Raw genomic sequence first — 20,506 nt, forward strand, 5'->3', positions numbered from 1 at the left:
GCACAAAGGCTTCTTTAGGTTTAGGCAACGAAACTACAACTTCTTTAGGTTTAGGCAACGAAACTACAACTTCTTTAGGTTTAGGCAACGAAACTACAACTTCTTTATGTTTAGGCAAAAAAACACTGTCTCTACTTCTGCTCCTGTCATAATTACTACGATCGCTAGAGGTCTCTGTCATGTTCTTTTATACCTTCTTTTGGTGATCTACTATGTGAATAGATGACAAAACCTACTAGTGGATGTAGTAGGCCCCTATTGACCCACATCTATGGGGCTTATAGCGACTGATGACGCCTATTTAATAGCCTGACAACAGGAATAGTGTGGAGACGAGGTCAAAACAGAAAGAAAAACTGTTCATTTGGAGATGTTACAGATAAATAGTGTGTAAGTACGAGGGGAAAGTACATGACAGCATTATTAGTGCATTTAAAGTGACTGCAGCAGAATTTAGAGACAAAAATAAAATGAATGCAGCAAAAATGTTATGAAAATATTGCATTGGTGAAGTGGTGAATTACAAATGACAGGGACGGCAAGAGATGGGACTAAACCCAGGGAGAGGAGGGTGTGTGTGTGTGTGTTTGTGTGTGTGTGTTTTAAAAAGACAGATAGTAAAAGAGGAGATAGTCGGGTTGGGGTGTGAAGCGATCAGGGTGTGAAACTGAATTTCCCACCATAGAGCAACACTGAATGTGTGATAAACGTTTGTCAGTTTACATGTGTGCGTGTGTGTGCGTGCGTGTGCGCGTGTGTGCGTGCGTGCGTGCGTGCGTGCGTGCGTGCGTGTGAATAAGCGGCATGCAGTGAGAAAGAAGCTTTCCAGACTGCCTGACAGGCAGCTCCAGCTAATGACTGTAATCCCTGGATTACATGGTCAGATTAGAAAAAATATCATCCAGGGATACCTTTTAAAAAAGGGAGCAGTCTGTTGTTTTTATATGGATGACAGAAATATTTCTGATTTCATAAACTTTTTGTGGTCAACGAGTTCAGAAAGAAGACTGAAGACAGAGAGGAGACATTGAATTGTGACGGGAAATTGTTCTGCAGTCATTCAGTAGAGGGCGACAGAGCTCCTGGTTCATCCAGATGTGGTTTGTTCCAAACCTCCAGGAAGCCAAACGGTGGTACTACAACGTCTGTGTCCGTCACGTGATGCCATTGGGCACAAAAATACTTTTTCCCATAGACTTACATTGGGAAAGAGATGTCTGTAACTCGGCGGATAACTTTTTTTTAGGTGAATCAACTTCCCAGTATGAACACTCTAATAGCCCTTATATAAAGGTTGTAAAACGCACTAACAGCTGAATCCAGAGTTATTTCTCTTCCTCCGTTCATGTGAATGAGACCCAGACCGAGGCTGGAGCGAGGGTTGGGAGGCGGAGTTAAAGGAAACGCGACTGCGCCTGATCTACGGGCCAAATGGATAAGGAAGATCGCCGGATGATCCGGGTACTTTATCACTCGGAAGTCGAGCCATTCTGGCTCTCATAGGAATGAACGGGAGCCTCCAACGCAACAATTTATTCCACCTCCGGGTCTGAAAAGTGAAGCCAACGCTGAAGTCCCTTAAACCTGCATTCTCTCTAACAGCCAGCAGGGGGCGACTCCTCTGATTGTATAGAAGTCTATGAGTAAATGAGCCTACTTCTCTCTTGATTTATTACCTCAGTAAACATTGTAAACATGAGTTTATGGTTTCAATCTCTAGTTTCAAGTCTTCTTCAATACAGCATGATGTTCATTTAGTAAATTATGGCCCCATTTAGAGTCAAATAGACCATAAAGAAGGGGATGCTTTAGGGCGGGGCTACCTGGTGATTGACAGGTCACTACCACGGCGTTGTCCGGTTTGGGAATCGTCGTAGAACTTTAACCCCTTTTACAGTGTGTTTTCAGTTCATGAAAGTTAATTATAACCTTTTCGGTCGCCTAAAAATGGCGATTGTACTTGGCTCCACCCTCTCGTGTCACTTCTGGTTGCAAAAAAAACAACATGATGACAGCCAAATACCAAGATGATGACGGCCAAAATGTCAAACTCGAGGCCTCAAAACCGTAGTTCACAAACCAATGGGTGACGTCACGGTGATCACGTCCACTTCTTATATACGGTCTACGGTTTGTTCTTGTCCTCCTACCTTTGTGAGGCTTTGAGTTTTAGACCTTGAGAATGAGGCCGGTCCCCTCTTCTTCAAAAGGCTGTTTAGACCTGGTTTTAGGGTTACGGTTTGGGTATAGGGGCACTAGGCCTGTTTTAGGGGACAAAAACCTGTTCTCACTAGTGTCGGGAGATTGGACGAATACATTGGCTATCGGCGATTGGTTGAGCACATCATAGGTTGGGTTTTTCTGGGAGATGTTTGTCATTTTATTTTGCTAATTTAATGGTCTGCTCATCCTTTTGTGTGCTTAAACATCCTTAAACTCGCTGTGTGTGTGTGTGTGTGTGTGTGTGTGTGTGTGTGTAAAGTCACTAATCTCCATAATATCCTCCCTACTGCTCTCTAAAAGAAAGGCTGCATAATCTATTTAAGCACAGTTTTACCCTCCCTCTCATCCCTCCATCTCTGCAGCAGAAGGAGTAATGAGATACCTGGATCAATCATCCTCACCACTACACTATCACCAAGAAAACCACCATCTACCCTGGTAAATAAAAACCCCAGAGGAAGGGCCACCATCACAGTTTCCTCTCGTCTGGTCATAACTCAAACTGGAATCAGTCAACCTGGTCTGAGGAACAAAAATGGCAGACTGTCAGCGTGGAGCGTCTCGTAAAAACGAGAGAGGTAATTTCCCCGAGGTCAGGCAGAAATGCATAAATCTCAACTTGTTTTTTACGCTGTTTAAAGGGTCGTTAAGTAAGATTTGTACTTTGCCCCGTTGCACAAGATTACTGCAATATATCTCGATAAGGTTTCTGATCAATACTTTGAGATTCCCTGGATGTGTGTGTGTGTGTGTGTGTGTGTGTGTGTGTGTGTGTGTGCGTGTGCGTGCGTGCGTGCGTGCGTGCGTGCGTGTGTGATGTGAATCTGGATTTTTTTAATCTGGACCTTCACTGAAGCATTTTGAGATGCCTCAGGGAGGAACTTTGATAAAAAGTAATTGAGCAAAGAGAGAAAATCATTTTTATTATTTCATGTATATTTATAGTTGCTTAGGGGATTAAAGCCAATGACCCGACAGTCACAAGATTTTTATTTAACCGCATTAATGGTCTAAAATTATTCATTTTTACAACATTAGAACATATTGAAGTGTCAGACCAAAGCTTTAAAGAAGTAGGCTAGCTGGGGAATATGCTTGCTCACTTTATTTCCCAACATATAGATGAGAAAATTGATCGTCTATACGCTGAGTGTGGAGCTGGAGCCAGAGGGTGAATAGCCTAGCCTAGCATAAAAAGACACAAATAAAAATAATAATACAGTCTTGCAGTCAAGTTAACCTGCTGTAACAGCAAGAAGCAGTGACCCTTGACTTTGCATTAAAATGTGTCTCATATCCAGATAACATTTAGGCTACACCTGGTATTAATGTGTGTCTCCACTGTCCACATTGCCCACTGGGCAAAGACACGTCCAAAAGACATCAATTTAACGTCTCTGTCGACCGTCTAAAAGTTTAAACGTCTTTCTAACATTCAACTATTGATGTCAACCTGAGTTGCATTTCCACAGACGTCCAAAAAGGCACCTAACCAGACGTTCCAATATTGAACCCAACTTACACGTCTCAGACGTACAAAAGTGGGTCTGGACGGACAAACGTTATACAGACATGATCTGAACGTCTTCCTGACATCACATGTCTGCTGGGTGAGATCTGATCGCTCTGTCGAGCTCAAACAACCGAACGTCACATCCTCCTCTCATTACATTTGTGCGGGCCCAAAAACATTTATTACTCGAATAACGCAGCGGGTGGGTTTACATTGGAGTCAGTTGAAAGCCCGGTTCGTCACATACTGTTGCTAAAAGGTGCCTCCGTGCGTCAGCTTCCGAGCTAGAAGGCAAAGCTCTCGATCTACCGGTCAGTCTTCGTTCCTACTCTCACCTATGGTCATGAGGGTTGGGTCATGGCTGAAAGAACTAGATCGCGGGTACAAGCGGCCGAAATGGGTTTCCTCAGGAGGGTGGCTGGCGTCTCCCTTAGAGATAGGGTGAGAAGCTCAGTCATCCGTGAGGAACTCGGAGTAGAGCCGCTGCTCCTTTGCGTCGAAAGGAGCCAGTTGAGGTGGTTCGGACATCTAGTACGGATGCCCCCTGGGCGCCTCCCTAGAGAGGTGTTCCAGGCACGACCAGCTGGGAGGAGGCCACAGGGAAGACCCAGGACTAGGTGGAGAGATTATATCTCCACACTGGCCTGGGAACGCCTCGGGATCCCCCAGTCAGAGCTGGTTAATGTGGCCCGGGAAAGGGAAGTTTGGGGTCCCCTGCTGGAGCTGTTGCCCCCGGCAACCCGACCCCGGATTAAAGAATTTTTTTAATCAAAGCAAATATTAAAATAATCATAATCATTTGAATTGTGTGTTTTTATGCAAATAACCACTACAGATGACAATAACAAAGTACAGTACAGTACTGTGTACACTACCCTCCCTCCACGGTGTAATTCGAACACTGTAATTTACCGTGTATATAATGTTTTTTATGTTAAATATATCGAACATTGAATGACATCAGATCTAAAATGTTATTTCTTCATTCAGCGCAGAGATTTAAAAGAAAATACTTGTCTGCCCCAGTGGCAGGAAGTGAACATTTCAGACCCTGTACTTGAGTAACGCCACTTCCGGAGTTATTTCAGGCCAAACCACGATCTTTTCCTAAACCTAACTAAGTCGTTTTGTTGCCTAAACCTAACCAAGTTGTTTCCTGTGAAGACGGAAGTTTATTTTGAAAAGTCTGTATACATGTAACGAGCGGAAACTGACACATGTTGCTGGACATTTGTAGGAAAGCGTACGATATCATAAGATATCATACGAACCGCTGTATGAGAATACGTTGACTTGCTAAACATCAGCATGGTCGCTGTATTAAAAAATGATTCAGGAACTTAGAGCTGGACGAGGCCCCGAGATCAGGTTCAGATAAAATGTTGTTATAAGGGGAAGTTTCTGTCTCAACACTTCTGTTTCCGGCTCTGAGCAGATTAGCTGTGTAGAAAGAGTAGCTGGTTAGAAATGACTTCTCACCCCGTGAACTGGTAAAGCCTTGTGATATGTGTGTGTGTGTGAATGTATGTGTGTGTGTGGGAGGGTGGAGGTAAGATGAGGTTCTGCAATCTGCCTCTCCACTTCCTGTTCTGTGACCAGCTTCCGTTTCAGTATTGTTAAGAGCGTCTCTACACGGCGGCTGCTTCCCCTCGGTCCAGACAACCTGCCTGCACAGCTTCCTGTGTGTGTGTGTGTGTGGTACCTTCCTCTTTCACCCTTTAAAACATGCCTCCTCTTATTTAAACCAGCACTTCTGTGAAAAGTCTTTCTGCCCTGTGAGACAGAAAACGAGAAGCTAAAAGATGAACGCTTCCTCTCACAATGTTCGTGTGTTTCGCTCGTTTCAATAAAAGGAAATAAACTCATGAACCACAACGTGGAATTAAATAAACTCATGTTAATTTAAAGCGTCAGTAGGCAGAATATATGTTTGGCGTCAGTGGGCAAAAATCCCATAATAACCTTTCAGCATATTGTAATTCAAGTGTTCTGAGAGAAAACTAGACTTCTGCACCTCCTCATGGCTCTGTTTACAGGCTTTAGAAGATCTAGCTCGTGACGGGAGACTTTGACCAATCACAGGTCATTTCAGAGAGAGAGAGCGTTCCTATTGGCTGTGCTCCGGTCATGTGACCAGTAGTTTGGCGTTCCTTCAAGAGAATTCACAATGGCTACCGCGTCACAAACTTTCTCATGTTACAGCTAAACCGTGCACTACAAGATGATTCTGAAAACATTTTGAGGAGAGAAATAGACATTAACGTAACAGAATATTGATTCATATTTGATCAGCGCTGCATAGTTTGACCGTTTGGTCAGAGTTGGCGAGTGATTGACAGCCGGCTCTCATAGACGGCAGCTGGACAGCAGACCTCAGATCAGCTCTTACTGCTTGTTTTCCTCCGGTCTGTGAAATCTTGCAGATGCCGCTAGGAGCACCGGAGAACACAGAGGCACATGATTGTTTTCAGGTTACCTGTTTCATGTACTACTGTCACCATGTAGCGACCGTTTTATAAACTTTGTTTAATCATATTTGCTCCAATCTCGCCTACTTCAGCTTTAATTTGAAAGACATGTTTCTTACAAATCGATGTATATGTATTTAGATAAAATATATCGTCCACTGTCTCTTACTGAGTACGTCCTGTGCTGTGAATGTGTCTCACAACTGTCAACCCTGTAAGATATAATGATAACTCTGACTTTTACCAACCAGACTGGACGAATCCAGCGCCTGCAGATCAGAGATGCTGAACTCTGACTCACACAGATGTTCCTGGTGAAGCATTGTGTGTTGTTTTTACGAGCCACTCGAGTTGGCAAAGCCTCGCTGAGAGGACAAGTGTGTGTGTGTGTGTGTGTGTGTGTGTGTGTGTGTGTGTGTGAGAGAGAAAGACCTGTCAGACAGAAAACAAATCTATTTGAAACTGATTAGACTCTATTATTTGTCAATTTTGCTTTGGCAGTAACTGGTTTTGTATTTCACGACGATAAAGCACCTTTTGAATTCAACAATAACTGAACTGAAAGAGAAGATGGGGACAAAAATGGGCCACTGCTGCCGAGGATCCAGCACTCAATACTCAATAGTATGATCATAATCTTGGAGTGATCTGTAATAAAAGACCTTTTAAACTGGACTGATAGCAGACATCCCAAAGACAAGTGTGTTACTTTCTAGTCTCAAAAGCTCACTCATGTCAAACCTTTCACACAAAAACTGACTAATCTCGCCTTCAAGGAGTCTTTAAACCAAACTAAAGTGATCACCGTTATATTTTTGAGTTTGAGAAATCCATCTACGTCCCTACGACCCCTAAATGTTAGACGCAAAGTCTGAAAACTCTTGAAACTGTGCTTTTTTTTCAGACTGACACGAAGGTTTCAACAGCAAATAGAGCAGCAAATTCTCTCTGCGTGTTGGAATTCATGAATCAGTTGCCAGTAAAATGGACCAACCGACTCACTAAACTTTACTGTAATCAGCCCAATCCATCATCAGACCTGCAGCTTCAAAGCAAAACGGAAGTGAATGTTTTCATTTCATCATAAGGCCTACAGCACGTGTCCTCTTATAGGCCTAATGATGGCTCAGATATTTAATATATAATGACTATTAAAGGGACTGTTTGTAGCTTCTTACACATGTAAATCTACCGGGTCGGGATCCCATGCGCGCTCGCGTGTGGCCGGTGTCTCTGCTCCGCTGCATGCCTTCACTCACACACCGCGCGCGGTCTCGCTCCACCTCTACACGTGCATGCGCGCACACTCCACACTGCAGAAGAGTTAGTTTAGCTCTGAGAATATCTAGTGAATGTACAGTGGACGTTTGTGCAGAAATAACTGCTGCAGCTCCTCCAGACCAACAGAGGTTTCCCGTGTCTTGTGAAGTGACGGGGCTCCGCAGAGAGAAACGGTATCGTCTCCGACCGGGTGCCGGAGGGAGACGATAACATTTCACGGTTTTGAGCGATGCTCGTTCATGTCTATTTAGAGCGAGCACAAGCTCGAGCAACAGGACGCTGACTTTAGTTGATTTAACGGCCACAGGTGTCGCTGTTAATAAGCATTTCTGAAAGTTACAAATAGTCCCTTTAATATATAATGACTTTTAATTAGTTCAGGAGTTCCATCTTAAATCTCTGGTGAAATGTTGAGCTAGAAACTCTTCTCTTAAATGTTTATAGACATAATTCAATATAAACAGATTTTGTTTGCTTTGATTAAGACGTGTGATCATAACTTTGGTGCAGGTGGCTTTGGGTGAGAGCAGCCTTGAGCAGACACTCACATGCGCTTTGGTTCTGGAGATCCAGGTCTCCAACAGGAGCGCAAGACGAGTCTGGTGGAACCGCCCGGTCGTCTTCACAGCGATGAAGATGTCCTCCAGCTTCAACTTCTGCTGGGTGACATGTGCATCCTCAGAGGAGGCTGGGTGTCCTGCCTTCCTGCTGCTGCTGTCAGCCGGGTTCTGTGCGTCCTTGGCCGGTGATGCAGTCTGCTGGATGGATGCACGCTGCTGGATGGATGCAGGCTGCTGCAGCGCACCGGCTGATGGATGATGATGAGCCACAGTGAGTTTGGAGAGGCTGCTGGTGCGTAATTGAAAATCCACGTAGAGAATGATGAAGAAGGTGAAAATGAAGACAGGCAACTTCCGACGCATCCATCTCTTCTGCATGATAGAAACACCTTATTGAAACTCCATAAAGCATGAAAACATGTTCTCATGTAAAAATCCTCATGTTCATTCTTCTTGGTCTAAGTTCCTCCATCGCCTCTCTCCGTCTTCTTCCTTCTTTATCATCACTCTTCCTCATTAATCAGCTCATTATATTAATGACTGCAAACTATTTATTAGAATTATTTATTAATCACTATATTTTATAATAATTTGGTTTGTTTTAAAGAGGCTTCAGCTGCATGTCAAGACTCATTTCCTCTCATTTTTCTGCGTAAAAGCCGCAGCCGCTCGGATATATTTGACTTTGTCACAGTTCTGCCCTCCTACTGTCACCAGAGTCAAGCTGCAGAGTCAAATGATGGGACTTCCTGGCTTAGATTTCAAAATAAACCACATCAGTGAGACTTATAGTAGGCTATACTTCCGGTTATAATCTTTATAATCTTTATTTTTACTAAATTAGACATGTACATGAAAATAGAGATAAATAGAATATTTGAAGAAGCAATTTGTTGTTTTTTTCCGACTCAACTCCAACCCTTTTAACCTGCCAAGCGATGCCTTCTCATGACACACAGGTTGCACACTTCCATGTTGCATACTTAAACTGTTATGTTTGAATATTTTCTAAGACTTTTGAAGAGATAAAACTCTGAAAACAAAAGTAAAGATGTGAGAAAAGTTAGAAAACTTCTGTTAGAGTAATATTGTTCTTGTTATCATCTCATGAGCCCTTAACTTGGGACCTCTTGGGGGGGGTCCCAATCCCCAGGTTGGGAACCACATATATATATTTATATATATATATATGAAGAGCTGACAAAAATTCTCAAAATGAGAATCAATCACCAACCGTAGACCAGACGACTTCTCACAGCCCACTGAGCTCGGTGTCGTCTGTTCAGTCGGCCAGAAACAGCAAACCGCATCAACACTCCGCCTTCTTCCTTCCTCCTCAGCACTCACAGATACTGTCACACAGTTACTGTCACACAGTAACGTTCAGCTGTATCTAAAAGAAAACACTGCAAAGCTGCTCTGAACTATTAAAGTTGCGACTTTGCAAACAGAGGGTTTCATTCTAAAACACAAGTATACGCTTTTTTTATGTTACCATTAAAGTTCCACCCTCCTGAGTTTAATCTGTTAATATTTTACGCTGATAATATCCTCAAAAACATAATTATTTTTAAAGCAAAAGCCCAAGGATGACTCATCACGTTTAGGTTTACTGGAAATAAGCATCATGTCAGCATACAGTAGGCATTTTTTGTTTTTCCATATGCTATATAGAAATGGACGACGCATCTCCACTTCCTAATTATAAGTCAAACAATAACCCAAAACATCCTGGATACGGGAGCTGCCGTCTTGAGATTTTGACGTCATTTGGAGCCAGAGTCTGCGCAGTAGTGATCGGGCGGTGGAGCCGCGGTATCGAGGTCACCCACCCGAACCAATCACCAGCCCCAGCCGAACGCGGCTGCAGCTTGTAAGCGAGAGAGACTCACAGCTGTCAATCATGACGTCTCACCCCCTTTTTAATAGCATCAAATAACTCATTAAAACCAAATATATTAAAAAAAAAGAACACTTGAACAAACATCAGCATGAAGAGAACTACCTCAAATGACAGAAACCATCTCTGGAAAAAATTTATTTGATGTGTACGTTGACTTTTGTAGTTTGGCTCATGTCCCATCCGCTAACATAGAGGGGGGCGGGGCTTATGAGCTATACTGCAGCCAGCCACCAGGGGGCGATCCAGATGTTTTGGCTTCTCTTTTGGGGAGCTGTCATGTCGTCCATCTTTATATACAGTCTTTGGTTTATAGTTATTACATTAGTATTGTACAAATAAATATGTTGACCCTAGATGGTGCTGGACGAGATGTTAAAGTTACAATCTCAAAGATCCCCCGTTTCGTTCTGTTTGGCGCCGCCTAATAATTGCGTTAAAAGCGGTAATTGCATTTTTGGATCTAACTTCCCAAAGAGTGCCGGTTGTGACTTTTCCCGGAAATGTCGCCACAGACGCACAGTTTCTAAACACTACAACTGCAAGTTGCTTTCATCAATCATCATCGAGTTATCTCATTCGGCGATATTTAACTGACATTTATTTAAATGAATGATTAATACTTTAAGGGAAGTTATCACAATTCATCCTGAGCTCAACTTCAACCAAATTTTACGGCAATCCGTCAAATAGTTGTTGAGACATTTCACAAAAAAAATAAAACTGTCATCCTCATCCAGATGTTTTAGATGTAAATGTTCATGGAGGACCTGTAAGTGTACGTGTTACCCAGCTGGTTGACTCTTAAAGAGCTGCAGGTCTCTCTAAGCTGGCCTATAGTCGTCCCATACTGTATCCATTGTGTGCCGTTCCCTGTGCTGCTGTCTCTGGAGACCGTCACCAAAGAGAGAAAGAGCTTGATACAATTAATTCACCTTCAGACCCTCATCGCCACCTTTGTTTATTTGTCCTTTCTCAGCGTTCTCGCCTTACATCCATCCCTCCATCCCTCCCCTCCTCCTTCCTCTCTCTCTCTCTCTCTCTCCCTCTCCTCCACTGACCAGCTGCTTTCCTCTCCTCTGCTTCCTACCTAACCCAGGGAGGACCAGCCCACCCCCGCCACCCCGCCCATCCTGGTCCCGCAGGTAAACCAGAGACGCCCGGGGGCACACCCTGGCTAGGAAAGGCCCAGGATCGCCTTACGGCCTAGCTGAAAAGGGCTCTTTCTAAAACAGCGAGTACATCACAGCCCCACTTTGAACAAAGGGCCGGGGGAGTCGAGGGACCAGACCCCCTTTCGGGTCTTTGTCTGTCCGCCTGCTCTGAGGTCCGAGTCAGACGGAGACTTGGACTGAACTCAAGAACTGGGATTGGAGAGACTGATACACAAGTGAGGAGGTCAAACAGTAACCAGGATGGAAATAAGTCTTCACGACCCCAGTAAATTTGACGTCTACATTAAAACTGAACAAAATTTGCATGAAAAGATGCATTTTATTAGATGTCTTAGTTCAGATAAAACCCTTATTTCAACAACATTTAATGGCTGTGAAGCCAGTAACGTCTGGAACACCTATATGTCGTGTTATTGCTGTCTTCGTTCTACGAGCTAGAGATCATTTTGTAAAAGTATATCGGTGCATTCAAGGTGACATGGAGCACTAATCCTGGGCCCCCACTGACAAACTAAACCTCACAGAGGAAACCACTTTACTCCACAGCCAGGTAACGTGTGTGAGTGTGTGTGTGTGTGTGTGTGTGTGTGTGTGTGTGTGTGTGTGTGTGTGTGTGTGTGTGTGTGTGTGTGTGTGATACGGCTTGGTCGGAGCAAAGCTTAAGTACCTGAAAATCCCCCTCTTAACCTTCAATCTCCCGCTGAACCGCCGCTGAAATTCAACTCACAGAGCCGGCGCAGAATGACAGAAAACATCAGACAACACGTAACATTCATAAGTAGTTCACTTCAAAGAATTAAGCACTTATTCTGCAGGTGGTTAAAGAAGTCCTTCCAACATTTAGTATTGCACTTGTTGGGCGACGTGTGAGAGACGTTTTTTTTTTAATTGATGCCTCAGAGGACAAGATATTGTGATTTTTATACCCTGTTAAGTGTGTTACACTCTAAAAGCCTGATCCTACGACTTCCCATAATGCAACATGGCTTTCATTGGACCCTCTCTGCCCGGTAAAATGCGTTGCGATTGGCTGAATTTCATCGATTGCAGACCAGATTTAACTGCGCTTGTGTTATAACCCCAAAGATATGACGCGTTGATGACGCGTGACCCGGCCTCCTTTCCATAGGCCTTGAGATAGAGTAGTGCAGGGATGAGGTATTTTTGTAGGCCAACCAGGAAGTTAGCATCACCCTGGGTTCCCTCGACAAAAGCCAATGGGATTTTTCCATTTTTCCAACAACATGGATCCAAAAGTATGTATTTAAAGGGACTATTTGTAACTTTCAGAAATGTCTTGTTAACAGCGACACCTGTGGCGGTTAAGTCAACTAAAGTCAGCGTCGGGCTCGCGCTTGTGCTCGCTCTACATAGACATGAACGAGCATCGCTCAACACAGTGAGGAGACACACGTCAGCTAAAAGCACAATATCACTCTATATTTCAGCTGCTTGGCAGTAATGTTAGCTGACCAGACCAAGGTCTCTCCATGAATCAATGCTGATCCTAGTGTCGGCTTTTCCTGCCTCAGCCTCCGGGGCTGTAGCAGGAAAAGCAGGTCGGTGCCGGGGCTGAAGCAAGAAGAGAAATGTTATCGTCTCCCGACTGCGCCCGCAGGAAGACACCGGCACCCGGTCGTAGACGATAACGTTTCTCTCTGCGGAGCCCCGTCACTTCACAAGACACGGGAAACCTCTGTTGGTCTGGAGGAGCTGCAGCAGTTATTTCTGCACAAACGTCCACTGTACATTCACTAGATATTCTCAGAGCTAAACTAACTCTTCTGCAGTTTGTAGTGAGCACGCATGCACGTCTAGAGGTGGAGCGAGAGAGCGAGAACGCGCGCGGTGTGTGAGTGAAGGCAAGCAGGCAGAGGAGGAGAGACTCCGGCCACACGCGAGCGCGCATAGGCGAGCGCGCATGGGATCCCGACCCGGTATAGATTTATACGTGTAAAAAGTTACAAACATACATACATCTACTTGTATCTGAAAAGTATGTATTTAATACATCCACTATTATCTGATATAAAGGGAAGGAAAAAAAACTTATGAAATAGGCTACACAGCTCAGAGATTGTATCAACATACACCTTAATGTGTCGGGGCAAAGCAATACCATCATCTTACAATATAATGTACTTGGAAAAAAACAAAAACTAAGGCCTCAGTTAAAATCTGAACAAAAAATAATAATTACAAGATTCAGAAAGTATGCAAAAAGTAGTATTTATTACAGAATATTGTATACATGCTACTGCACTTGTTGTTGTCGGTGTTATTCTAGCCATCCCGTTCACAGTAATGTCAATATCACGAGAGAAAAGCAAAGAAATAGAAGAATCTGCACAGTTTATTGCTCCTACGATGATTTATTTCTTCACAGATGCTGTACACATAAATATTTATTTCCACATATACATATCACAAATGATGAAAATAAGAAATAATAATAATGTACATTAGTCATCATCAGCCCCCCAGAAATCCAAACATATATAAGAATAAAACAAGATAAATATCTAAGAAAAAATAAAAAGACAAAAATGAAAATAACATCAACATAGAGGAAAACTCAGGAACTGATAATGATTAAAAATATATACAATATTCCTATTATTCAGGTTAAACAACTGATAAATAAAAATGTCCTGTGTATTTAAAATCATGAGTATTGATGCCCTCCAGTGGTCACAGGCAGAAACTGCATCATAGAATTTGTCAAGCTAGAACCATTGCAGACTTTAGTAGGAATAATCCAGTTAGAGGTATCAATAAGACATTTACATGTTAATAATAGTATCTGTAGTTCTAATATATACTTTGTTATAAATCAATATAAAGCCCTGCATCATAATGAGCTAAGAAAGTCTACATTTATCAGAAGTGTCAGTATGTTTACATGGCTGCAAACTTGATGAATTTAATATTGCAGTTCTTCACAGTGACCACTAGGGGGCAGTGAACACTCATGATTTTAAACACACAGGTCATCTGATTTATTGTTGGTTTTTTTTTATATTAGTATTTTATTGATTTCTCACATGCACAATGTCACATTTTGGTCAACAAGTAACTCATATATGCAAAATAATATTAATATAAAATAAAAAATTAAAATAATAATTAAGACAATATCTACAATATCATAACATACAAATAAAATACAAAAAAAGACACAAATCAAATACATATTCCTACATTTTTTACTCGTACTTTATTCTTATAATATTACGACTTTTTTTCTCGTAATTTTATGACTTTATTCTCGTAATATTACGACTTTTTTTTCCTCGTAAACCTATAACTTTCTCCTCGTAATATTACAACTTCTTTTCTCTTAAACTTCTGACTTTATTCTCATAATATTATGAATTTATTCTTGTTATATTACGACTTCTTTTCTCGTAAAGTTATGACTTTATTCTCGTAATGTTACGATTTTTTTTCTCGTAAACTTCTGACTTTATTCTCGTAATGTTACGATTTTTTTCTCGTAAACTTCTGACTTTATTCTCGTAATATTACAACTTTTTTTCTTGTAAACTTTTGACTTTATTCTCATAATATTAAGATTTGTTTTTCTCGTAAACCTAGGACTTTATTCTCGTAATATTAAAAAAAAAAATCTCATAAACCTATGACTTTATTCTCATATTACGAATTTTTTTCTCATAATATTATGACTTTTATCGTTTCCATTCAGTCACATGACTGATGTGAGTTACATCATTTCAATTTTCCCTCAAACATTCAGCCTAATAAATCATTTCCAGTGTTCAAAAGACGCTATAGTCATATTCTGGGTTATTAAATAATGAACTCACAATCAGAATATCAATAAATACAGACGCTAATAATGAATAAAAGATAGAAAGGCATTTTGACAGTAGAAATGGTTCCTGAGCCTCTAAGCCGGACTCAGTCCACAGTAGAAATACAGACTGCAGCTGTTATTCATGTGCAGATGTTTGTTAAACAGGTAACAGGCTACAGAGACAAAACACTGATAACTGTTTCTTTATTAGTATTATTAGATAAGTTCAGACACAAACTCCATCTAAAGTCTCTACAGCTGTTAAAGCCGGCTGACAGCTGATCCAGCTGTGATGATCAGCTGCTGCACTTATCTGAAACAGACATCGCTTCACGTGACGCTTAAGAAGAAAGTACGTCTCATGTCAAAACATATTTCCTCGCTTCCTCGCATCTCTTCCTCGCCTCCTCCGCTCGCATATCCCGTGGGCGGGACTAAGACGCGAGGAAAGGAAACGAGGAGACACGTTGGTGAAGCAGCTGTAGAATGGTTGCTTGTAGATTGTAAGACACCACTCAGACCAGGAATCAGGATCTGCACATTTATTTTCCTATAAGGAGCAGCACAGGGCACAGTCAACACACACACACTCAGTGGCAGGCTCGTTCTCAGTCCCCAGTGCACAAGCTGTCCATGCTTTGGCTATGTGTGGTTTGTGCGTTACACATATAACAGAGTAGTTATAAATATAATATGTAAACATAAAAAATACAAAAGCTACAAATGTATTTAAATCAGTAAATACAACAAAAGTCAATAAATAAAATATATAGCACCTGAAATTAAATGTAATACTTCTAACAGGTTTCTAACCCTCCAGTTTATATATATTTAACTTAATCATATTGACTAGTTATCTTTTCGTATATGCGCATATTATTATTGATAATATACAATTTATAATATACAATATGCACATGCAATACAACATGCAATACACATACACACACACACACATATATATATATATATATGTATACATTGCATATTGCACTACATGCGCCCACTGCACACCACATACACATATACATATATGTATACATACGTATATATATATATATATATATATATGTATATATATATATATATACAATACACAGCATCTGACCATGAATACATTATTCTAAATTTGATTTTGAATTTTAAATTTGCATTATTCTTTACAGAAAAAATAGGAAGATAGACTAATACAGAATAAATATTAAGTAACCAATAAATAAATAAACAAACAGTAATAGATAAATAAACAGTAAACCCTGTAAACACCTTGTGATTGTCAAACCCCCACTTCATCCCTGTACCTTGTGAACATCATGTCTTTATACCTTATTTTAAACTGGTTTAAGTTTGGACATTGCTTTAGCTCCACAATGAAACTGTTCCATAGTTTCACTCCACAGATTGAGATACAGAAACTTTTCATGGTTGTCCGAATACTGTGAGTTTTAAAATGACCTGTTTAAATGTGTTACATACTCTGATGGTTGGAATCAAAATTCATCAAGGTTAAGTTTTTCAAGTTTATTTTTTATTTCATATCACCTGAATCTGGCATTTATGTTGTTTGTTATTCAATTTGTAAATGTTAAATTATATGTTGGAATTGTTACATGATCAATAATGTGCTTTTGTAAGATGGAAGAATGATATTTGTATGTTATTTTATACTTGTATCAAGTTCACTGCACTTGTGGGTTTCAAATAGATGATAAAACAAGCAGAAATATTTTTTTGATTTTTATTGAACAATAATCATTATTATTATTTGTGTATGGGAGGAAACCAGAGTACCTGGTAAAACCCATGCATGCACGGAGAGAATACTCTACACAGACAGAGACCGATCACCAGTCCTTCCTCTGTGCGGCAACAATGCTGATCACTCTGCCACCGTGCAGCCCTCAAACTATGGAAGTATGGTGAACTCTCACGGTACACCACACCTCTAACCAGCAGGTTCGTATGGTGAACACTCACGGTACACCACACCTCTAACCAGCAGGTTCGTATGGTGAACACTCACGGTACACCACACCTCTCCCCAGCAGGTTCGTATGGTGAACACTCACAGTACATCACACCTCTAACCAGCAGGTTCGTATGGTGAACACTCGCGGTACACCACACCTCTCACCTCTCACCTCTCACACCTCTGTGATGTACCGTGAGTGGTGAACACTCACGGTACATCACACCTCTCACCAGCAGGTTCGTATGGTGAACACTCACAGTACGTAATGTATGTTCTGTGTATGGTGTGAACCTGCAACCCTCTAGCTGTGAGGCGCCAGTGCTAACCACTGCACCACCTACATCAATTATGTAGAGATGTCTGGGTAATAAAACACCGCTAAGATTACTCCGCGCTCCAGTCTGATTTGTGATTGGTCGGATGGATAACGTCTATACAGCTGATAAAAATAGACCCATACGGGGCTTTAAACACGAGATGTACGTCATATGTAGGTCAAATGCAAAATGTAAACATTGAGAAAGGAAACACGTTTTGTGAGTCTTTTGCAAATATCAGTGATGAAGAGACACACCAACATAAACTAATAAATACTTCAAGTTACATTTCCATCTGAAATTATTTTATTTTTATCATTATTTTATTAGATTAGCACAATGTTTCATTTCTGATGCCCACTTATTTTAGAAGCACATCTGTAATTAATATTAATATATGCTCAAAACCACTTTAATTTAGCCTGTTTTACTTTTTTTATTTTGCTGCATCCAACGATACATACAGTGCGGTCAGGTTTCAATAAATGGTCCCACTACAATGAAATTGCTACTATGGAGACTAACATCATCACACATGAATACAGCTGAACTCATTGGATCCACAAGAGTCTCAGCTTTACTGTGATACCCATTTTATGTAATTCAAGACTGTTTAGGGACCCCATGCAGAAATATTCAAATACACCATTTTAGAATAGAAGGAAATGACCCATTTATACTGCATGCAAAAAAACTGCATGTGATTATCATAAAGTGGGCATGTCTGTAAAGGGGAGACTCGTGGGTACCCATATAACCTATTTTCATTCATATATCTTGAGGTCAGAGGTCAAGAGACCCCTTTGAAAAATGGCCATGACAGTTATTCCTCGTTAAAATGTAATTTAATGTTATTTTGTAAAATGCATTATCTAAATAAAACTACATGTTCTGTTTTTTCAACAGTTGCCTGAACATGACACCATAAAGGCCCTGTTGAAACGCTCTGATGTCCAAAAGGTCGATGTTGAGACATCCTCTCCACAGGAGGCTACAGTGGACCCATCTTCAGCATCTGAAGAGCCTGTAAATGTTCAGAATACCTCCGTTCAGGCTGCCGTGCAGAAAACCACAAACGCCTCGCTGAAGGCAGCAGTACAGGTCCCGTCAGGTCTGTCCAGGCTCATCAGAATCCCTCTCAGCTTGTCTCTGGACTCCGTCGATGACATGTATTACGGCTGCTCCCAGAAGATGCTGATCAACGTGAAACGCCACTACCTCCCCAGGAGCACCAGGGAAGGTCTGCACTCCACATACACAAAGCTGTGTGCCCTCAAAGCCATGAAGAATAAGGACATGTATGACCCGCTGTCCTGGAATCACTTCAGGGCTCTGTGTGCCTACACAGCGGGGTCATACGACGACCTAAACCGAGCAGTCCGTAGGGGGAAGGCTTCCTACAAGACATCGTTTCAATTCCACGCCCTCCACTTCCTGCTGTCTGACGCCATCCGGCTCCTCAAACTCAACCAAAGAAGCTGCTTCACCACCTACCGGAGGAGCAAACTGCTCTTCATCGGGGAATTAGGACAAACCATTCGCTTCGGCTCATTCGCCTCCAACTCCCACAACAAGGACTTGCGTCAGTTTGGACGGAGGACCTGCTTTGAGATAGAAACATGTTTTGGCGCCTACCTCAAGTCCTATTCCGAGTTTGACTCGGACGAAGATGAAGTACTGATTCCTCCGTATGAGATGTTCACTATTGTCTCTGTGAACGTGACGGGAGAGAACGACTTACACTGTGATGCTTTCTACAAGCTTGAGACTGCCGGGGTTTACAGCAGTCTCAACTGCCAGGCTGAGGACCTTTATAATTAGCAGGAGTGTCCAATTTTAACACTATATCAGTTTAGCTACTGTCACCAGATCAGCAACATGTCTATTCTATTATGCTTCACTGTCTTGAATTCATTAAAACAAATGTCTATTTAGAGATTGAAAGTTCATTCTTGACCTTTGAAGCAAAACAGTCGCACCACAACGACCATTTAGTAGCTGTTCTGGAGCTTTAGATTGTATGACATCATCTTCCTCAGCAGATGGACGTAGCCCAGTTGTCATGAAATTAGTGATGTGTCGGACGCGAACGAGCCGGCTCAAAAGAATACAAAGTTAATTCATATGCTTTATTTCCATGTCTGCTGTTAAATATATGATAATTAGAAAATAACTTCTTTGAATATGGACTTCTTCTTTTTCAATAAGTCACACAATGGTGAGATTTGTGCCTGATCAGATGTGTCTTCTATTAGTTTTCCACCTCCGATGAAGAGCAGACGCTCCTCAAGCCTAAGGGCCCTATTTTAACCATTATATGCTATTTTAGCATACAATTATTAAATCATGTTTATAATAAAGTCATTTTTGATAAATTGAGTAATTTAGCAGTAATTCCAAAGAAATTTCAAATAGGTTACTTGCTAATTATCAGCTAATTACTATGAAATTTGCGGACCTATAAAATGAAATGTTACCAAAATCGTTAAGAAAAGGTAGTAATACCACAGTGTAAAAATACTGTACTTAAAGTATCTAAAAGTACCGTTTATTATTATTATGCTGAATGGTACATGTCTTGATGCAGTACTGTAAACATCACATTAATATTGCAGCTGGTTATGTACTGTATATATATGTATATGTATATGTATATATATATATATATGTATGTATATATACTGTATATCATAATGTATTAGTTGATTCAGATTATTAATACACAATATAAATCTGCAAAGTAACTAAAGCTGTCCAATAAATGTAGTGCAGTAAAAACTACCTACAACCTTTCCCTCTGAGATGTAGTGGAGTAGAAGTATAAAGTAGCAGAAAATGAAAACACTCAAGTAAAGTACAAGTACCTCAAAATTGTACTGTACTTGAGTAAATGTGCTTAGTTACATTAATACTATCTCAATATTTTTTTTTCCTCATGGAAGAGGTAGTCGCCTACGACGAAGTATTGAGGCCACCCTAATACTCCGTCGTAGGAATCTGCCTCTTTTGTGGAGGAGGAAATTACTGTTTTTCTCATAAAGGTATGACTTCATTCTCATTAAACTACAACTCTTTTCTCTAAATCTCAGATTGTACTGGGTGGAGGCAGGGTGCAGTATCTGTTGGGAAAAAGATGGAGAAATGAAAACCAACAATTTGTGGGAAAATGTGTTAATCTACAATTTGGGCGAACTGCTCCTTTAAATCCTTCACGCTCCTGACAGACTGAATGGAGGGCAGCACTAACAAAGCACCAAGCCTTGATGACATTGCGGAAGTG

General features: G+C 41.2%; 2 protein-coding genes and 1 long non-coding RNA gene across 8 annotated transcripts in view; 1 reads left to right on the forward strand and 2 right to left on the reverse strand.

Annotated features, from left to right (window-relative positions):
• mfng (MFNG O-fucosylpeptide 3-beta-N-acetylglucosaminyltransferase) overlaps positions 1-8,755 on the reverse strand; it is a 513,815-nt gene extending 505,060 nt beyond the window's left edge. For all 5 annotated transcript variants that reach the window (XR_012593375.1, XR_012593372.1, XR_012593373.1 and 2 more), the window contains exon 1: positions 8,034-8,755. Coding sequence is in view for 1 of the 5 variants with exons in the window: in XM_074630928.1 (XP_074487029.1) it covers positions 8,034-8,423 (390 nt within the window). In the remaining 4 variants the exon portion in view is untranslated. The remainder of the gene's footprint in view (positions 1-8,033) is intronic.
• Positions 8,756-16,443: 7,688 nt separating this feature from the next.
• On the reverse strand, positions 16,444-17,171 carry LOC141765380 (uncharacterized). 2 transcript variants are annotated; one of them, XR_012593472.1, is made up of 2 exons: positions 17,072-17,171; positions 16,444-16,972 (listed from the first exon to the last, which is right to left on the reverse strand). It is a non-coding gene; the product is annotated as an uncharacterized LOC141765380 (long non-coding RNA). The 2 variants fall into 2 exon arrangements; XR_012593471.1 differs by having other exon boundaries at positions 16,444-17,018; positions 17,072-17,165.
• An 865-nt stretch (positions 17,172-18,036) lies between these two features.
• On the forward strand, positions 18,037-19,164 carry LOC141762909 (NAD(P)(+)--arginine ADP-ribosyltransferase 2-like). The gene is made up of 2 exons (XM_074627064.1): positions 18,037-18,048; positions 18,133-19,164. The coding sequence occupies exons 1-2, from the start codon at positions 18,037-18,039 to the stop codon at positions 19,045-19,047; spliced, it is 927 nt and encodes a 308-aa protein (XP_074483165.1). The 3' UTR covers positions 19,048-19,164.
• Positions 19,165-20,506: the final 1,342 nt, after the last annotated feature.

The sequence above is a fragment of the Sebastes fasciatus genome, chromosome 3, assembly GCF_043250625.1.
Source record: "Sebastes fasciatus isolate fSebFas1 chromosome 3, fSebFas1.pri, whole genome shotgun sequence".
Taxonomy (NCBI): Eukaryota; Metazoa; Chordata; class Actinopteri; order Perciformes; family Sebastidae; genus Sebastes; species Sebastes fasciatus.